General features: G+C 42.2%; 2 protein-coding genes, 1 long non-coding RNA gene and 1 other non-coding gene across 6 annotated transcripts in view; 1 reads left to right on the forward strand and 3 right to left on the reverse strand.

Moving 5' to 3' along the window:
* The window catches only part of LOC108246998 (protein tyrosine phosphatase type IVA 2), a 10,793-nt gene extending 3,520 nt beyond the window's left edge, over positions 1-7,273 (reverse strand). The window contains exons 1-6 of one of the 3 annotated variants that reach the window (XM_037977822.1): positions 5,979-7,273; positions 2,040-2,177; positions 1,831-1,959; positions 1,295-1,734; positions 1,114-1,206; positions 359-489 (exon numbers count right to left, since the gene is read on the reverse strand). In XM_037977822.1, coding sequence (XP_037833750.1) covers positions 359-489; positions 1,114-1,206; positions 1,295-1,390 — 320 coding nt within the window. In that variant the 5' untranslated portion in view covers positions 1,391-1,734; positions 1,831-1,959; positions 2,040-2,177; positions 5,979-7,273. Of the gene's footprint in view, positions 1-358; positions 490-1,113; positions 1,207-1,294; positions 1,735-1,830; positions 1,960-2,039; positions 2,178-3,551; positions 3,571-3,794; positions 3,938-5,978 lie in introns of those variants that run through there. The other 2 variants (XM_017434818.3, XM_025010229.2) reach the window with 2 other exon arrangements.
* On the forward strand, positions 5,244-11,445 carry gjb9a (gap junction protein beta 9a). Its single transcript, XM_017434871.3, has 4 exons — positions 5,244-5,590; positions 7,929-8,117; positions 9,295-9,596; positions 9,672-11,445. Exons 2-4 carry the CDS (start codon positions 7,947-7,949, stop codon positions 10,009-10,011), a joined length of 813 nt encoding a protein of 270 aa, XP_017290360.1. The 5' UTR covers positions 5,244-5,590; positions 7,929-7,946; the 3' UTR covers positions 10,012-11,445.
* LOC119617401 lies at positions 10,072-12,463 on the reverse strand. The gene is made up of 2 exons (XR_005233639.1): positions 12,299-12,463; positions 10,072-11,653 (listed from the first exon to the last, which is right to left on the reverse strand). It is a non-coding gene; the product is annotated as an uncharacterized LOC119617401 (long non-coding RNA).
* Positions 12,009-12,090, reverse strand: trnas-gcu. The gene has a single exon. It is a non-coding gene; the product is annotated as a tRNA-Ser (tRNA).
* Positions 12,464-19,002: the final 6,539 nt, after the last annotated feature.

The raw sequence follows: 19,002 nt of genomic DNA on the forward strand, positions 1-19,002 counted from the left end.
GGTCAGGGATCAGCTCTATGGGCTTTAAGGTGACATTTTTTTAAGCTAATTTCAGCTTTTTTCTTTTTGTTGTTTCTGCTTCTTTCAGCTAATTTTGGCTTTGTTCTTCTCATTTTCAGCTACTTTCAGCTAACTTTAGCTTTTTCAACTAATTTCTGCTACTTTTAGCTTTTGTTCTTCTATCTTATGCAAATCTTCTTCATATTAGCTTCTGTTTCACTTTTTGCGTTTTCATTAAACTTCAGCTGTTCAGCATATCTTCAGCCGCTTTCAGCAAAATCATTCAGCAAAAAAAGCATTCACACTGCATTTTCGCAGGAAATGCAACTTCTCTAGTTGTGTTTGAGTTCTTACTGACCGTCCGAGTCCAGCCACGCAGTGAACAGCCACACAGCAGCCGGGCTCATCCCTGAACTTCACCTGTAGCAGGTTCAGCCAATCATCAACCACCTGGTCGGGTGGGGCAGAACCATCATCGAACGGCCAGTCCTGGAGCGAAGACAGGATTTTTATCTGTAGACACGTAATCTGCATGGACATCCGAGATCCTACACGTCTGTGTTCCCAAAGTCTTTTCTGCGTTTAATTTCCCAAAAGATAGAATCTGAATTTCTCTAAATAATGAGCTCAAACAAGCGGAGAGCTTTTCACAATGATTATAAATAAAAGTTAACAGAGTGTAATATTGTGTTTTATCTACCAAAAGATCAAGTTTAACCCATCAAGCTTTGATTTTTACAACCGAGTCACGAAAATGTTCATTTTTGAGTTTATTGGATGGACGTTCCTCAGGTTGTATAGTTTGTGGTTTTTATGGATCATTCAGATAATAAAACCCAGACACTGTTATAACATTTAAAGATAAATCACAGCAAGTATTTGTGCTTCAGAGTTAAAAACAACGCAAACAGAATGCAGAAAGTTTGAGTCTGGGTGGAAATGTGAAACTAAAAACGTGTGAATTCGTGACAACTTTAGGATTGTGTGACCGTCTGCTTGAGTCTCGCTCGGGTCCAAGTTTGATCCACTTCAGCTGGATTTGGGTTCTGCTGTGAAACTCCACTCCATTGACTTCCAGGATAAATAAAAAGCAGTTTCCTGTGTGCCACCTACCAGGACCTGTATTCCTTCTTGTTCCACCGGAGTCTTGTCATACGTTGCGGCACACACTCTCACCAGGGTGTTGACTCCGTATACCTTTAAATCCTTCACAATAAAACGCAAACATGTTCATTTTTTTTTTTTGAGAAACAAAAAATAGAAACTAAAATCAAAAACAGTGAGCACATAATACCTCTATAAACTTTCCCAGCTGTATGTTAGTGGGATTGTGCGTGATGAGGAACCTCAGACAATCGTAGGAGATCTCCACTGGAGCCGGTCGGTTCATTTTGACACCCTCGAGAGCTTCAAAGTTTAAAAAATGCTTTCACTTAATTAAAAACAACTTCTCCAGATAAAAGTTCTATCCGACTTATGGGCAGAGGGTAACGTTTTTTCAGGTTTTTTTTTTTGGTGAAGCAGTAAACAAAAAGTTTTTGGCAACAAAATTAAATTTGGCCGGATTCGGGATCCTGCAGGTTTAGATTTAGACCAATTGATGAACGTTCAGTTCCGGTGTTTCCAATCCGTCGGCCCATTCAGAGACGACCTGCACGGGAGGTCACAGGTCACAGGTCACAGACTGATGGTTGGCTTGTCCTCATATGTGTTCGACGGGATGGCAGTAAGGACCTGCGGGGACACGAGCTTTTAATTTCACGACTTTCATCCAACATTGATCTAGCTTTAACAAACACAGTAAATGCTGCTCATTGTCGTGTGACTGACCTGTGTGTGTGTGAATGGCAGTGGTCGTGCCGGGTCGGTGTCCTCCTGTTCACTTGTCCACAATGAGCAGCAGGTGCTGAGCTTGGCAGAACTCTCCCCCGAGCCTCGCAAACGCCATACATGTGCAGCCTGGGCGAGACAAGCCGGTGAGCTGCGGCAGCGGCGGTCGTATTCACAGACAGCAGACACGCGGCCGGACGGATACTCACTGCGCTGAGAGCTGAGGAGATAGTTCATTGAGCGGACACAGGAAAACGTGACGGCTCTCGGATGTAGACACACCATTGATGATGATGCTGCTGCAGTTCTGGGTCCCGGCGGACACAACCTGCTAGCTTCGTGCTAACCTGCCGCACAAGACAAAAATACAAGTTAAATCACCAAAAGTATCCTCCTTTTATCCAAGCAGAAAAGCCCAATAAGACAAGCAGCTTTAGGATTTTTGTGTACACATATAATTCTAAAAAACAGATTTTATCTGGTTGTAAAAGGATGCCATTTCTACCACTAAGTGGCAGTAATGTGCCAAGCTGTTTGCCAATCAGTACGGTACTTTTCATGCCATTTTTCAGCACAACTGCCAACAACATGCAGGCGTAGAGCCTCAGTCATCTATCCAGCTGAGAGCTACAGAAAAATAAGTCCAGATGCTTTTGGGTTTTCTACAAAAGTGATGGCATGTCTGCGTCTAACGTCACAATTTGATTTGATGAGGTTTACAACCAGGAAACTACAGAACCGGAGGTCAACCAGCATCATTTTACAACACCTACTTTTTTTGTTTTCAAACATTTTGTTCAATAAAATATAACAATAACTGCTTAACTTAAAAAAGCATATATTTAACAATTCCTAAAAGAACTTGGACACCTAAAATAATACACATGGAGGAGCATTCTTGTTTAAAAAACTAAATTCAGGGATACTGTTGTGTATTTTTTTGAAAGTGGCCGATATCGACTAATCCATCAGTCCGTTACATTAGTTTAGAAAACAGTTTGCACAGATCCGCAGCAACACTTGCGTCTACGTACAGCAGGGAGGACAAAGAGTTTAGGGACCGTCTGCAAATTGCAAAATAAGGCTGTAATATTCAATGTTTTCACGTAAATCACATCAGATATCTACGACTTAGACGTCTCCTTTTATTGTCAATTAGAAAAAAAAAGGCCATTTGGTGCGATTTTGGAAAATATTACTTTGGTGATGGTTCACAAACTCTTATCCGGCACTGAACTCTTAACATTGCACTGAATTCCCAGGGGGAATTATTTACTTACTTTAACTTTATTAACCGTTGCTACTACGAACAAAAATTCTTTGTAATAATTTTATTTTTGTGTGACCTGCTCAGATTCTCTGCATTAAAACTGAGTTGATAAATGTTTTTAAAAAGCAATAAATTAGCTACTTAGCCCAGTCCACTTAGCCGTCTTTCTGCTACGCGACAATTTCGAATACAAACACGTCATCGGTTGCGTGGCAACCAAACAACCAATCACGGAGGAGCAGCGCGTTCCTGCGGTCGATCCAATGTTTTCTCATTTTCAGACATTAGCATTAAGCTTATATTTAATCCCTTGGAGCACATTAAATTAAAGCGCACACAGCTTAGTTTTGATCCTGATTCAAGTGCGCCCTCGTGGAAGTATCCGCACCTTTACGAGGCAATAATTTTAATAAAGTCAGACGGTTTTTAAAGTCAAGTCAGGTTTGCTCACCGAGACGGCTACAAAACATGCAAGCTAGCCGGCTGAAACTGTGTCATGAACCTAATCGGCTGCGCCTTCTGTCACCGAAGCCCGGCCAAAACAGGTCAACAGCCAACCGTGCTTCCAGCCGACTGAAGCATTTTTTTAACCGGTTCTCCGTAACACGGAGGGTACAGTGACCTTGTTTTAACGCGGACGCCGTCGGCCACGAAGCGCCGACGTCAAGCACCCGGCGGTACCGGCAACACTTACAAAATTCGGTAACTTCACGGAAAATAAAAAATAAAAAATCCAGACGCTTCTAGTGACACAGACGAGCCTGTGAGGGAGACATGTTGAACGGAGGCGCTAACGGTTTAGCCACAGCACGGCTTCCGGTTCCAAGGGTGACAAAATAAAACGCTTCCGGTTTGTCCCTTTCACAATAAGCTTACGTACTAATCTTTATATATATATATATATATATATATATGAATTTATTAACATAAACTAATGCATATCGCCCGCCCATGCCAGAATTTTAGCATAACATCTTTAAATTTATAGCGCTACCGTTTTAGCCACAGCACGGCTTCCGGCTCGATGCGTGACAAAATAAAACGTTTCCGGTTTGTCTCTTTCACAATAAACTTAGTTAACCAATATATATTTTTAATTAATTAATTCATAAACTAGAACTAAAGAATATTGTCCGCTCCTGCCAGAATTTTAGCTCAACATCTGTAGAGTTATAGCGCTAACGGTTTGGTCACAGCACGGCTTCCTGTTCCAAGCTTTACAAAAAGAATAAAACGTTTCCGGTTTGTCCCTTTCACAATAAACTAAGTTAACTAATCTTTTTTTTTTAATGAAATAATTAATTTCATTAAAACTAATACATATCGCCCGCCCATGCCCGAATTTTAGCTCAACATCTGTAAAGTTAAAACGTCAAATGATCACTTTCAGAAAGTTTCAGTGGTTCGTGACATATTTTGCTAACAGACAGAGCTGACTCCAAATGGTTACGGGGAAAAGTTTTAACAAATCTTTTAAAATATTTGTTGTGGATCAGTCTCAGCTACTACCACAAAAAATTACCAGAAATACCCAAAAACCGACTGAGTAACAGCTACTTTTTGTTTTTTAAGGTCAGTTCATTTAATGATCATGAAAGTTTCATTATTTTATGTCATTTTAACACTTTTACTTTCACGATGTAACTGGATAGTCTGTATAACTCAAAGCACTGTGTCTATGTTTAACAAAACTAATTACTTGTTTGCCAAATGTAAGCTATTTTAGTCGAGTCAGATTACAGTTTGGAAGATGTGCGATCTGATTGGGTTACTTAATCTTTAAAGCGCAGCAAGAAGAAACTTTTGTAGATGTTTTAGTTTAAACTCCTAAAGGGTTGAGTTTTAAATAACAATTAATAATAAATCAAATGTTAACCTGTCACATGAATTAACCTGATGATAAAAAGTTGTAGTGATTTAAAGCTTACTTTAAATCATTAATGTGTCAAGAAAAACCCAAATAAAACGAACTAAATTCAGATCAAACGCTGTGAATGTAGACTGGAACAAATGTAAGTCTGCTTTAACTGTTTGTTTTACTTTCAGAGGTCTTTACATGCCAAATATGACGGGTGTGGCCCTTTTTCCTCCCCACACACACACACACACACTTCCAGTTGGCAGGGTTGGATGTTCTGCCTTCCCGCTCACTAAAACACTCAGTAGGTGTGCGATTCTTTACTTATTTAAAGGGTTTTGTGTTACACGGACGATGGCGGGAGGGTGTCTCTGCTCCTGACGGTCAGGCAGGATGGGGCATGCGAAGCTTTTATCTTCATGTGTGTTTTCTGCGTGACGTAGCAGCTGCCGGATCTGGATTGGCAGGTTTTGTTTTTTTTCCTGAGGACGGGAACAAGAAGACAGACGGGAGCGGAAAACGAACGAGGCGAAAAGGGTTTCTTTCCCCTCCCGGCTCAATCGCTGCTCTCCTGACGTTCTCCTCTTGTTGGAGTCGACAAATCGAGCGTCCGGGCGGCGTTTCTGCTCCAGGTAAGGTTCTGTTTCTCCGGTTCGTGTGAGTTTAGTCGTCAGACTGATGGATAAACAGACACTGAAGCCAGAAATGTAAACATTTCACTTCGGCTGAGCTACAGAAAACCTCGGGTTCCTTCGTCCCGCTGAAGACAAGCTGTTCACATTTAAGTGAAAACATGAGAGAAGAAAAGTTTCCGTGAGCGAGGCGAACGTTTTAGGAGAAAAGCAGAGTGTGAGTCATCAGCCTGGTGAAAAAAAAAAAGTGGTCTTCTGCTCATTATAAAACCAGATGCTTGGTGGGGTGTGCCCACTTTAAAAGACTTCCTGAACTGTCAGCTTTTCTGAGCCGTAACAGAAAGTTTTAGTCAAAGTTGAACAAATGTAGCTTCAGGAGGAAACCTACCTGTTTTCCCTTCAGAAGCAGCTGAGAGGCGTCGAGCTTTGGGCCCAGAAGCCAATCCTTTAGGGCCGAGGCTCGTTGATCAGATTCAAACCAGAAGCCGAGTCGACCTCCGAGCTCAGGATCCTCAGGACGCCTCTGGATGAGACCCGACAGCGCCGGGGACGAGTCGCTCTGTCTCCCGACGAGGACCTGAACCTTGCTCACAAGATCTCCGGCCTTCAAGTTCTTCAGGAACCACCTGAGAAGAAGCGCCGTCCTGGAGCTAAAACAACAAAAACTAAATGTTAACAGAGCCTAAAGCCCAAACTGAAGAAGCTAACATTTATTAAAGACGTGTTTAATTAATCTAATTGTGTTTTTTTCTGATTTCAGGGGGAATTAAACAACAATCACACGAGTTCCGTTTCAGGATTTCCCCCTAAAAAAGTTTAACTTCTCCCGATTGTTCACAGCGAAAATATCCAAGCGAGGTCAATTTAAAAACACCGTTCGGTTCTAGTTCTCCTTTATGAGGTGACAAACAGGACAAACTCATCGTGTTTCAGGGCAGCAGACATCTTTCCCGATCGCTCGTACGCCTCGGCGCCTCGCAGATCATTTGAAAGACAAATTAGATTTTCCTCCCAACAAAGCTGAGACGCTTTCCTCAGTTTCTGACGGGTCCGACCAAAATATTCTGATATGTTTGACTTTTTGTGAAAACTCTGTGGCTGAAAGGAGATAACGTGGACTGAGGGGCAAAAACATCCCATCTGGAGTCTGTAGGAGTCGTGAAATTAGAGCTTCAATGCAGAACATGAGTTACTGGTGTTTTCCGAAATCCAAATATTTGACTTTTTTCTAAACGGTGAGTAACTCGGGTTCATTCAGGGAGCTCCTAATTTTTACCTCCTAACACACAAATCAATATAACATCTTTTAGTTCCACCAAACTGAGCTTAGAAAGACTTTTTAACTCGTTTTTATTTCCTGTTTGGATGCAGAAAACGAAGCATTTCTCTATGAAACAATGTTTGTTGAGTCTTACAGCAGACAGAGTCTAAACCAGTGTTTTATTTTTAATGTGCCACACATTTCAGACTGTTTAATGTTTCATGACTGGGAGTTTTTGTGTATTTAAGAGTCAGGTATCAAAGACAAGTTTCATCTTTTGTTCAACAGAAGCTTTGGGTTGAACAGAAATGTGTCTTTTTATATTTATAAAAAAGATCAGGAATAACGAGCGTTTTTACTCGAATCATCAAACCAAAGAGCTGAAAGTTTCATTTCATTTCAACTCGTCTTTTAAATATTTTGCTAAATTATGCAACCGCTGTATAAAAAAAAAAACGGCTGAACATCTTATGTTTTAGTTTAATTTGGCATTTTAAAAAGAAAATTAAATTATCACATTTAGTATTTCAGGGAGAAAAAGTGCAGATTATACGTCATAAATAAAAAAAATAAACTGATCAAAACGTCACTTTTGTTAAATTAGTTTGTAGCAACAAGAACAGGTCGACTTTTCTGACTCGTTAGAAAGTTTGTGGTTATAGTTAATAAATAGAAAAATGACTAAATGTTTCATTAAACTGTTTGTTTTTGTGTTTTTATCTTAAGCTGAACTGAATAAAAAACATTTTTTGTCTCTTAAAGGCAACTAATGAGGACTCTCAGCTACTACCATGCCAAGTTTGAGCTCAAACATCTTTAATCTGAGTGAGCTGTAGCCATTTTTCTGCGTGTTTGTCGCAGATGTGCTCCTTTTCACACAGAAAAACATCCGAACTGTCCCTTTAAGTCTGCCCTGTGTTCGCGTGTCGGTTTTCATGCATGTTCCTGCATGTTTCCAGTCATGGCAGGTATGCGTCAGGTAGAGGCGTGGCTGCAGACCCGATCCTCCGATCCTCCTGAAAGTGAAACAGACTCGAGTTGATTTTCAGGTTGTTGTTTTTGGTTTTTGTGTCTTAGACCACAGCGGCTGCAGGGATGAACTGGTCGGGGCTCGAGAGTCTGCTGAGCGGGGTCAACAAATACTCCACGGCCTTCGGGAGGATCTGGCTGTCCATGGTGTTCGTGTTTCGCGTGCTGGTGTTCGTGGTGGCGGCGCAGAGGGTGTGGGGCGACGAGAGCAAGGACTTCGTGTGCAACACCCGACAGGTGAGACCCAGACGAGCCTTTTATCTCCGCCTTCAGCCCAACTAAAACCAACATTTTAAAGAGTAGTTTCAGTTACATCTGTGGGGGAAAATAAGTTATTTTCAAATGAGGATTATTAAACTAAATTGGTGTATATTTGCATAAATTAAGAGGATAATCTGAGATTAGGTTTTGGTTTTTTTGGACTACAAGCCTCATGTTTGTCACCTGGAAATAAACCTGGAAATACGATTCCACAAAAACTCGGCTTAGATGTTAGGAAAAAATGCTCACCTGTGGAGACAACATCTGTCCAGGGGTGTCCAAGTTTTGTCTTACTAAGAAATATACATTTTAGGGTTACAGTCTGATAGATCCAGACGGTCCAGATGATGTAAAACAGCATCATCCTTTCAGTTTCTCATCATCATTCCCTGTTTTTTAAAACATTTTCTGTATGTTTTTGCAATGTAATTACTTCTGCACAGCCGGAAGTGGCTGCTGTGATGTTTGGTTTTTGCAACTTTTATACTTTTTAAAATATTTAACGTTATTTAAAATAAAATCCACCCCCCAATAGAAATGCTACAGTCTGCTTCAGCACTCTTGCTCTGTTTTTGTCTCCTTTAGCTTTTAGCTACTGTTTTTTTTCTGATTGCAGCTTCTGTCCTGCTCGTTTTAGCTGAAACAGTCCATCCACAGATGAGCCGATGTCTCGTTTTTTACCTCGTATGAGCTGTAAAGAAAACTCACCGGTGTTCAGCGTCACAACAATCTGGTTTTAGTTTTCAGAAAACAGAACTCCAGAAGCCACGGACGTCCTGCTTCACGAAACGAACATCAGACCTCGTTAAATAAGACTTTAAATCAGGGCTCTCCAATCCTGGTCCTGAAGGGCCACCATCCTGCATGTTTTCCTTGTTTCTCTGCTCCAACACACCTGATTCAGTGGTTAAATCACCTCTTCATGTTCTGCAGAAGCCTGTTAATCACCCATTGATTCAAACCAGGTGTGTTGGAGCAGAGGAACAAGTAAAACCTGCAGGATGGTGGCCCTGAGGACCAGGATTGGAGACCCCTGCTTTAAATCAATAATCCAGTAAATTCTCTGCCCCTGCTGGCCTTCAGATAGGAAAGCAGGGTTAGTTTAGTACTTTGGTTCAGTACGGTATTGAACGACTCTGACTCTGTTTTTCAGCCTGGCTGCACCAACGTCTGCTACGACCACATCTTCCCCATCTCCCACATCCGCCTCTGGGCGCTGCAGCTGATCTTCGTCACCTGCCCGTCCCTGATGGTCATGGCTCACGTGAAGTACCGCGAGGGGAAGGAGAAGAAGTATGTGGCGTTGCACCAGGGCTCCCATCTGTACGCCAACCCTGGCAAGAAGAGGGGCGGCCTGTGGTGGACGTACCTGCTGAGTTTGGTCTTCAAGGCTGGGTTTGACACCTCGTTCCTCTACATTCTGTTTCGGATCTACCACGGATACGACCTCCCCAAGTAAGCCTCGCAACTTCTTCTCAAATAAAAACAGCGCGGTTCTTCAGCGGCCTTAACCACCTTTTCCCCCGTCAGGTTGTCGAAGTGTTCCATAGACCCGTGCCCCAACACCGTGGACTGCTTCATCAGCCGGCCGACGGAGAAGAAGATCTTCATGCTGTTCATGGTCGTGTCCAGCGCGCTCTGCATCTTCATGTGCATCCTCGAGATGATCTACCTGGTCGGCAAGCGCATCATCAAACTGATAAGGACCCAGCACAAAAACGAGAGGATGGTTTTCGCGGACCAGCACGAACTCACCAACATCGCGCCTCCGCGGTCCCAGTACCAGAGGGACCCGACCCTGGCCGAGAGCCAGCTGAGCCTAAACAGGAAGGAGAAAATCAAGGAGGGGCAGAAAACCACGATGCTGTAGGACACGCGGCGTCGCAGCTGTACAGGTGGACAATGTTACGTTTATTTTTTTTAACGGTTGTCCACGATCCTGCACTCAGGATTCTCCTTTAAGAGGAACCGTCTCCTGGACCTTCTGATGGACGGGTTTCACATTCCTGTGCAACAGACCGACGCAAAGAAACAATCAGGGCCGGACTGACTTTGAATCTGCTGCAGCGATACAATCTAATCTAAACCTGATGAACGGATTTACAGGGAAATCTGTGCAATCTCATTTATTCCTCTAGTGGGACCAAATCCAGGCTGCGGCCGAGTTACTCCTCCCCTCAGATTCCTCAAGCGTTTCCGTGGCCTTAAAGCTCAAATCGAACGGAGCAGTGGTGACATTAAGTCTCTTGGAATGAGACGACAATGGCGTCAAACTAGACAGATACCCACAAACGTTAGAGTTTATAACTACTTAAAGACTCTTTTCAGTAAAAACTACGGTGCTTTGATTCTCAGAACGCTCTCATTCGACGTAATTTGGTATTTGGCGTGTAAAATAATGGCTGAATGCTCGCCAGCTGTCTGAACTCCATCGACATTTCTTCTCTAGCCTCGGCTTGCAGGTTGGTGCGACAAAACGGGAGAACTTTCAGTCGTGGCATCCAGGTTTTAAAATAGAAAAAATCGCAGCCTATTCTAATCGGGCGCACTATTTTCTCGCCCATGATTAGGATTTAATGATTTAAATTTTATATTTTTGTAAAATGAGAACCCCCGGCAGACGTTTGGAGACATTTTGGAGACTCCCTGGCAAATGGAGTCTGCAGACTAGTCGGTTTCTGTTATCTCTAAAGTCTCACATCTTCAGTAAATCCTGTCGTTTGTTCACCTGAGAGACCAAACAACCTGTGGGCTGCATTTACTTTGTTCTGCTTTTTATGATACCGTCCCTCAAAACACCAGGAACACAGCAAGTGTTATCAGGTTGTTCACATTTTGGCAAAAACTCAAAAGTTGTGGAAAAATTACACAACTATATGAAACCAGGAAAATGCTTTAAGGCATGTTTACGGCGTTTACTCGTCTCCTTTTAGCGTTTCAGAGCAGAACGTGCGAACAGACATCTGAAAAAATAAAAGCTAATTCTAAATATTTAAGTTTGAACATGACGTCATGCTGATGTTGTAATTCATGTGACTTGTGTAAGCGTTTATCATCAGCGTCCTGGGGTTCTGTCTGCAGAGTTTCGGTGTTTAAATGATTTTCAGCTGATTAATACATTTTTTAAACAGTAATAAAAAACAAAAAAACATGTCACCCAATGTTCAAAGCTTGTAAATAAGAATACTGTAGATTTCTTTCATCATTTATAGTGACTGTGCACAGTTTAGTTGTTTTAAATAAGATGTTATGTATAATTTTTTAATGTATTTTTACTCGCTCGTGAAATAAATTGTCTAAATTATTCACTGCGTTTTGTTTTTTCTTCCACAGGGTCTGTTTTTATTGTTGCCGTTCAGTTAAGTTAATTATACTCAGCTTGTCAGGTTATGCTGCCATTTTATTTTAAAAAAACTTTTAATTAATGCATAAATATCTCACCTTTGCTGTTTTCTTCTCTCCCTGTTTAATAACGGGTGAAACAGCGCCCCGTGTGGCGAATGGGGATATACCTAAAAAACATAAATAAAACAAATTAGATAATTCAACAAAAAATGTCAGATATTTTCATAAATATGATGAATTTTAGGCTTCACTTTGACATGCAGGGGTTGTATGATGTATATTTATTTTATTTTATGCCATTTAAACGTGTTTTAAACGCTTAAACTCCACCCGTCCGCCGGCGCACCGGTACGGAGCGGACCCGCTTCATTGCTGTGGAAATAAAGGTGTCTCTGGCTGCCGGAGTAAAAAAACAAAACCAAAAAAAAAACAGGAAGCGGTTTTCGTTACCAAACAAGAGCCTGTTTACCGCAACACATCGAACTAAATAAAAGAAAAGAGAGAAAATGAAAATGTTGGTTCCGACGAGGATGGGATTCGAACCCACGCGTGCAGAGCACAATGGATTAGCAGTCCATCGCCTTAACCACTCGGCCACCTCGTCATGGTTTCCCGCCGGAACATGGCGTCTAAAAATAACACAATCACGGCGGGGTGGTGTCTTTTCACATTTTTTGGGTTGTTTTTGTCGATTAAATTAATATTTATAAACATATCGTATATCTTAAAGGCGTAAATGTGCTTTTAGAATCGACGACGCAGCTTCCGAGTCTGCGCATGCCCAGTAATCACCGAAATGGGGCCTTTCTTACCGTTTCCTTTCGTAGTTTTGTTTTGTCTCGCTTCATCCTGGTCCTGTCGTCCATAAACTTCAATTCTCTGTTGAAATTATTTATTAAATGATATAAATACACGTATATAATTACCGTTAAAGCGAAAATAAAAGTTTTAGCTAAACTAAGTGTTCTTTCTCTGTACTTTAATTTGTCGTTATCTGAACGTTGTCGCTACCTCGTGGACGGGCTTGGTACTGCAGCTTTTTGTCGCCTATATATTTTTTTCTTTTTAAATCAAATAAATAAAAGGAATTACTGGAGTAATCTAAAAGAAATAATTTATTTCATTTTATTTGCTTCCTGTCTTAAATTTTTTATACGATCACCCCGGCTGCAGGAGTTTAGGAGTAAGATTTGACTGAAGTTATATAAACCATGCTGTAAACTTTAAAGTAAAACAATCACACATTTTGTGAAACTTTGCCCTCTAAACCTCTAAACTCAAACACCCCCTTTAAACTTTTACTGAAAACCATTTCACTTTGGTAATATTTAACATATTTATTGCACATTTTGTGAATCTAACCCATTGCACCTTATTCCATCTAGTAATAAACTTTGTATTTTTGTGAAGAAACGTTCAATAAAAAAAGTGAATATGGTCACTTGGATAAACAAAGACACAACATGTTGAACTGGATTGTTGTTTATTTATTGAAAACTAATAATCTCAAGATTCAGATGGTTCCCGGCGTACAGCAGAACTCAAAGTGCAACACTAGAAGAACCTGAGCTGAACAAAAAGCATTTTTTTCCTGCAGGTGAACTCAGACTTTTCTCAGCGGCATCATAATCAGCCTCCCGTCCTTTCTGACCACACAGCACGCAGCGTCTGATTATTCTGCACCATCTTCAGACAGACGAGAACTCTTGAACATTTCCACCTCTGGGAATCACTATGGCAACATGAATCCGAGCTGCTGCTCTCCACCTTGTTTCCTCCTCCAGGGTGTTTGTTTTATGAAGATTAGGAGCTCTGAGAGCTGTAAAATGATGCTGAGTGGTTTAAAATCAGGCAGACACTGTGCAGAATCAGCTGCAGGGCTAAAAATGTTAAAATTCGGTGTTGTTTTTTTCTTTCACACAGACCTCAGGGGGTTCATTGTCCTCAATTTGAAGGTGATCTCGAGAGGAGAGCAGCCAGCCTGAAATGAAAAGGTAGAACGGTGGATTTAAGCACGTCTGACTCACTGAGCTGTGATAATCGCTGCCGTAAAAGGCTTTTATTTTGATGTGTAGGTGTGCTGGCGTGCCGCGGGTGGGGGGGGCGACTCTGACTCAGGTGTTTTGACATTTTTCTGGTTTCAACTCCGGTTTCCTGAAGTGTCCTCGGAGAAGAGGCCGAGCGTCACGCAGCATCCCTCCCTTATCAAGTCGCTTGAGATAAAAGATTCTGATAAACAAACAAAAGTGAGCATCAGTTGAAGGCCGTGTGAGGAGAACGCAAACATTTAAACCTCCACTTTTTGAAGAAAAACATATTTCACAGAGAAATTCAAAAAAATCCAGAAAACTACAAATAAACACAAGAAATAATCTACAACAGAAAATAAAAAGGTTTCATAAATGATTTATACATATATGGTTTTACATGTGATTTAAAATTGCCTGCTGATGATCCCCATATCATGATGCTGCCACCACCGTGCTTCACTGTGGGGCTGAGAGGCAATATTGCGATATATCTGTTAGCGCTTGAAGTATGCGTTGAGGATGACTCTCAGCTACTACCGCGCCAGATTTTCAGCTCAATATCTGTCAAACTGACAGAGCAGGAGCCATGTTTGTGTTAGCTAATGTCGATTAGCTGTGTCGGCCATTTTGAACAGTGTTGACTCCAAAAGTCAGTGAGCTGTAGGTGAACAACAAACAGTCACTTTCTGGGAGTTTCATTAAAATTCACCTAATGGTTCATGAGATATTTTTCTAACAGACAAACAAATGAGTTTTAAGGATTATATCCTTCAATAAAAATGGAAATTTTCTGAGCTTATTTGTTTTAAATAAAAGCTCTTTGCTGTAACTGACCGTTTCTTCCCTAAATGATCTGGTTTGAGCTCAAAGACTTTAGTTTCTGTTTTAAACATATAGAGCAGAAACTAAAGGCACATCTATGGCAGTTTTCTTTCCTCGAAGGAACAGTCGACCCATTTTCTGTGATTTATGGAGTAAAAACAGATAAAAGCAGGATAATAAGGCCTCTGTAGAGTCATTGTGTTCGTCATGATGCTCCTTTGATCCTCCTAACCTGCTGCCCCTCATTCATCAAGATTTAATTACACCTTCCACTCATTAAAAACATCGATCAACACGTCTGAGCTGCTTCAGTTACACTGACAGACGCATAAAGTGGGTTCTGTTTTACCTGTCTGATTGTTAGCAAAATATCTCACGAACCACGGAGGCTGGAGGGAAAGAAAACCCAGAGGAAACGCAGGACTTCGTCAGTCCTCGTTGCCGGGTGGTTCTCCTCCCGGGAGCAGCTGCAGCCCTTTATGTTCCGCTGTTCTAGATTTCACTGTGAGAACCCACATGAGAACAAAAGCAGGTTCTCCTCTTTGTTTTACTTTCAACAGCATTAATTCTGGCAGTTATTACGATACTAAAGTAAGAAACAAAACCTGCTTTTATCGTCGTTCAAACCAGACGATAACAATAACTTCCAGGGTGGGTGGGGTCAGGCAGGCAAGAAGCTCTGTCCCAACATCCGTCCATCTTCTGCCTCTTCTCTGAGGTCGGGTCGTGAAGGCAGCAGGTCCAGGAGGGAACCCAGACCTCCTCCTCCTCAGAGACTCTCCAGCTCCTCCTGGAGGATCCAGAATCCCTGCAGAGAGTTCTGGGTCTGAACTGAGGTCTCTTCCCAGTGGGACGTGCCCAGGAGGCGTCCAGATCAGATGAACCACCTCAGCTGACTCCTTTCGATGAGGAGGAGCAGCTCCCCCCCGGATAACGAAGCTCCTCACCTCCTCTTTGAGGCTGAGACACCGACACCCAGACCCGCCCTCTTCGATGACCTTTACCACGGCTGCGGTGTTCGTGCGCCAGGCGAGGAGTGACCCGAGGAACCACCTCTGATGACATGCAGTGAAATGCACTGCACTTTATTTTGAAAGGATGGCCCGAAAGGCATTCCTTTAATTTTGTTGTTTCTTGTACTCGGGGTGTTTTCTACCTGTACATTTCTGCTGAGGGGAAAATCTTTCTGGTTTGTTTTGGGTTTTTTGTCTTTGTTGAGTAGACATTAAAGTTTAAGAATTTGCAGCAGCATATTGATTAAAATCCTCCTGCAGGAGCTCCCATTTCTGCTGCTTTAAAATTTGCAAATAGGTCAAACACGCTGGGGCAACCCCCGTGTCCTAAAAACACCACAAGTAATATGACTCAGTGGAAGTTTGTAATAAAAATGCTGTTTTTAATCGATTTTCAATCTTAGGAGTTTATTTCTGATTCCTCTGCTTTCATCTTGTCCCCCCACACCCACACCCAATCATTAGCCTTATCCAAGCAGACGTTTCTGACATTTTTACTACGAACGCAGCCTCGGCGCAGACGGTCCGCTTCTCCACAAACCCCTGAAACATCAATCAGGGCTGAAAAAAAAAAAAAGATTTGACCAGAACAGAAAAACCGGAGATGCTTCGCAGCGATAAAATCCCAGCCCCTCGTTATTCAACGAGTCTTCAAAGTCCCAGCCTGCTTTCTGCCAGGTTTCTGCAGGGAGGACACACACACACACACACACACACACAGAGAAAAGCACAATTTGCCAAGATGGCCAACATACCAGCCCACACCGCTCCTCTCTCTGAGGCCGAGCCCGGGTTTAAAATAGCTCAGCTGCCTCTCATGTCTTTACCATGATTTTTGTTACAGTCTTATATAATCTGCACCTCCTGATCTCCTCTTCCTCTTTAAGCTGCTGTCTCCATTTTCTCTCACTCTCTATTCAGCTTTGGATACAATAAAAAAAAGGTGTCAGAGTAATTTATTTGTTTTTTTTCTCTCATGGCAAAGGGTAGCCGGTCTGTTCGTGCCCAGACAAACAGAAAAATTGATGCGTTTTCAGCTTCTGCTCTGGAACAGAAAAGATGGAAAAGACTCGAGTGGTTCTGGGTTTTATTCTTCTAAAAATGATATTTCAGGTCCATCAGAACTGCTCAGAAAAGATTCATCCTTGTTAACAAACCTGTCACACCCCTGACTTCAGCCATAACTGATTGATTCCGGGTGATTTTCTCTGCCTGGTAGCGAAGCACGGAGCAGCGGGCGACAGTGGGGAGAAATGACCTCCTTTAAACAAGAAAAAAAAAACACAAATCTCCAGCAGAACCAGGCTGGGGATGAGGCGTCCATCTGTGTCGACTGGCTGAGGGTTGAGAGGACAGGAAAGAGACACGGACGAACAGAAATATGGGGTCAGGCGGAGCTTTAACGAGGCTGCAGGGTGGCGTGGCTCGTTAGCTTTGCGTTCGTTAGAAGTTGTAGGTTCAAGTTAGCGTGTTCCCCGTTTTTTTTTAACTGTTCAGCCTTACGTTCACACGGAAACAGCATTTCATGAGCACCAAAACGGGTTCCAGAGTGAATAAATCTTGAAATACAACCCTTGTGTTTACGTGTCGACATCTAAAACGCAACTATTTTAAAAACCTGCGACCCAAAGGTGTTTCCTGTAGCTTGTGTACTTTCGAGGGAACGCATACATACATGGCTGAAGACATGTCTAGAAATGGCTACGAGGGTATGTTTAAAAACGGCAAACAAAAAGACCGTTTCAGGACGTTCCCAGGTTCGTGTGCCGCCCGGGGTCTCCGTAACGAACCGATGTCCAGGGTGTGAACGGGTGCACTGTGGTAGCTGAGAGTCGCTCTGAGCGCTAACAGGTCGACTGAAATCAGTTAAATAACAAAAACTTCATTAGAAATCTAAAATCTAACAACTGCAGGCTAATCAGCTGGAGTGTTATGTGAGCGTGGACACATTTTAACAGATTTGTAGAAGGTAAATACTCCTGATTGCGCGGCTGTGATGATAATCGCTGCTGGGATTTGGAGGCGTTATTGTTGTTTGCAGCGTTTAGCAGCTCGTTGCGTAAGCTGCTGAATGTAAAGCTCTTTGTTATTCAGGCCTGAGACCCACCCTTGAATCCCGATGGCCTCCACTTTATATTCCTGCGCGCTCCGCTCGTGTGTTCGATTCTGCCGAGCTGCGTCCGTCCTTCTCTCCTCACACATGCGGAGCATACAAACAGCGAGCACCCACACAAAAACAACTCGCACATTGATAATATAAAAGCCAGCTGCCTCCCACATACACACTCCCTCTCACACAGCGAGACGCACAAAAAAGATGAGAGATACTGAACGATAAAGAGAGTGCTCGAATGTTTCTGTGATAATCACAGGCAGAATAGGAACCAGGCTCTAATTAAGCGAGCGGCGCTCTCTTTACGCTGATTATTTGTTGTGTCTCTGTGCAAAAAGAGAGTTTAAACACGGACACTGTTAGCAGTCAACACAAACATCATCGAGTCCTGAGAAAATAAATACAGACCTGCAGGACACCATCGTGTGATGTAGAGCAAACCTTTTAAAGCTACTGAGGTGACCGGTTCCTTTTAATGTACTTAAAGTTTGTAATCTGATAGTTTATTCTGTGAAATATTACAATTAACAGACTGAGAGTTGGTATTGGCTGATAGCTAAATGATTCAGATTGGTATTGGGGACAAAATATCAGTCCTAACTTTCTATTCGCTGCCATTATCCTGCAGTTACAATCGGTTCTCTCTTCTTCTGGTCAAATTTCTCAAATTTATGTGTTCAGTGACACCATAAGGTCATAAATCCGTACGTTAATTAAACAGACAGTGGCCTAAAATGCCTCTAACAGATTGTGCAACATGTTTGTTTAACCCTTTAACAGTGGCCCCCATAAAACGCCTAAAATACAAACCAAAATTAAACTAGAAGCTAAAGATTTTAACCTCTATAACTAACTAGTACGCGGTTAATACTCGGTGGATTTCATCGGCTCTGAAGAGACCACAGGCGGGCCTACACGGCCATTTTGACACCCCTGGCGAAATCTACGAGGCTTTGTAAATTATAATCTAAGTCAATAGGGCGGTTAAGGGGTTAAACTTATCTGGAGTCATTGCTGTCTGTCTGTTAGCAAAATATCTGGATGGAGTTTTACCACCAGATGCACCTCTACAACCACCACAGCTGATCAGAAAATGGTGATAACTCACGTGGTAGTAGCTGAGAGTCGTACTCTGAGCAGGAAACTGGACGGTTATCGTCATGGTTGTAGTAAAAATGGGTTCAACTCCGTCATTTCTCAACATGAGATCATTTTGTTTGTCTAAAACTCTGGCATGAAAGGCAGCGGGGGACACGTGTTCCTTCAAGGAATTTAAATCCATGACATGAAACGTTAATATTTAAAGGCAGAACATCCTGCAGATCGTGTTGCTTAGAGAAGATCCAGTTTTTTTTTATTAACGGACACTGGCCGATTTGCTGAAAAGGACATAAAACAAACAATCACTTCCAGAGAAACGGATATAAAACATCATGATGTTGGTTTGCCAACGCGGCCATTTCAATCCGTTGAAACGGTGTCAAGACCCATTAGTTTTATGTAATGATGGTTTTTAGCGCATCAGTTCAAGCCTGTCT

This window comes from Kryptolebias marmoratus, linkage group LG10 (genome assembly GCF_001649575.2).
Source record: "Kryptolebias marmoratus isolate JLee-2015 linkage group LG10, ASM164957v2, whole genome shotgun sequence".
Classification (NCBI taxonomy): Eukaryota; Metazoa; Chordata; class Actinopteri; order Cyprinodontiformes; family Rivulidae; genus Kryptolebias; species Kryptolebias marmoratus.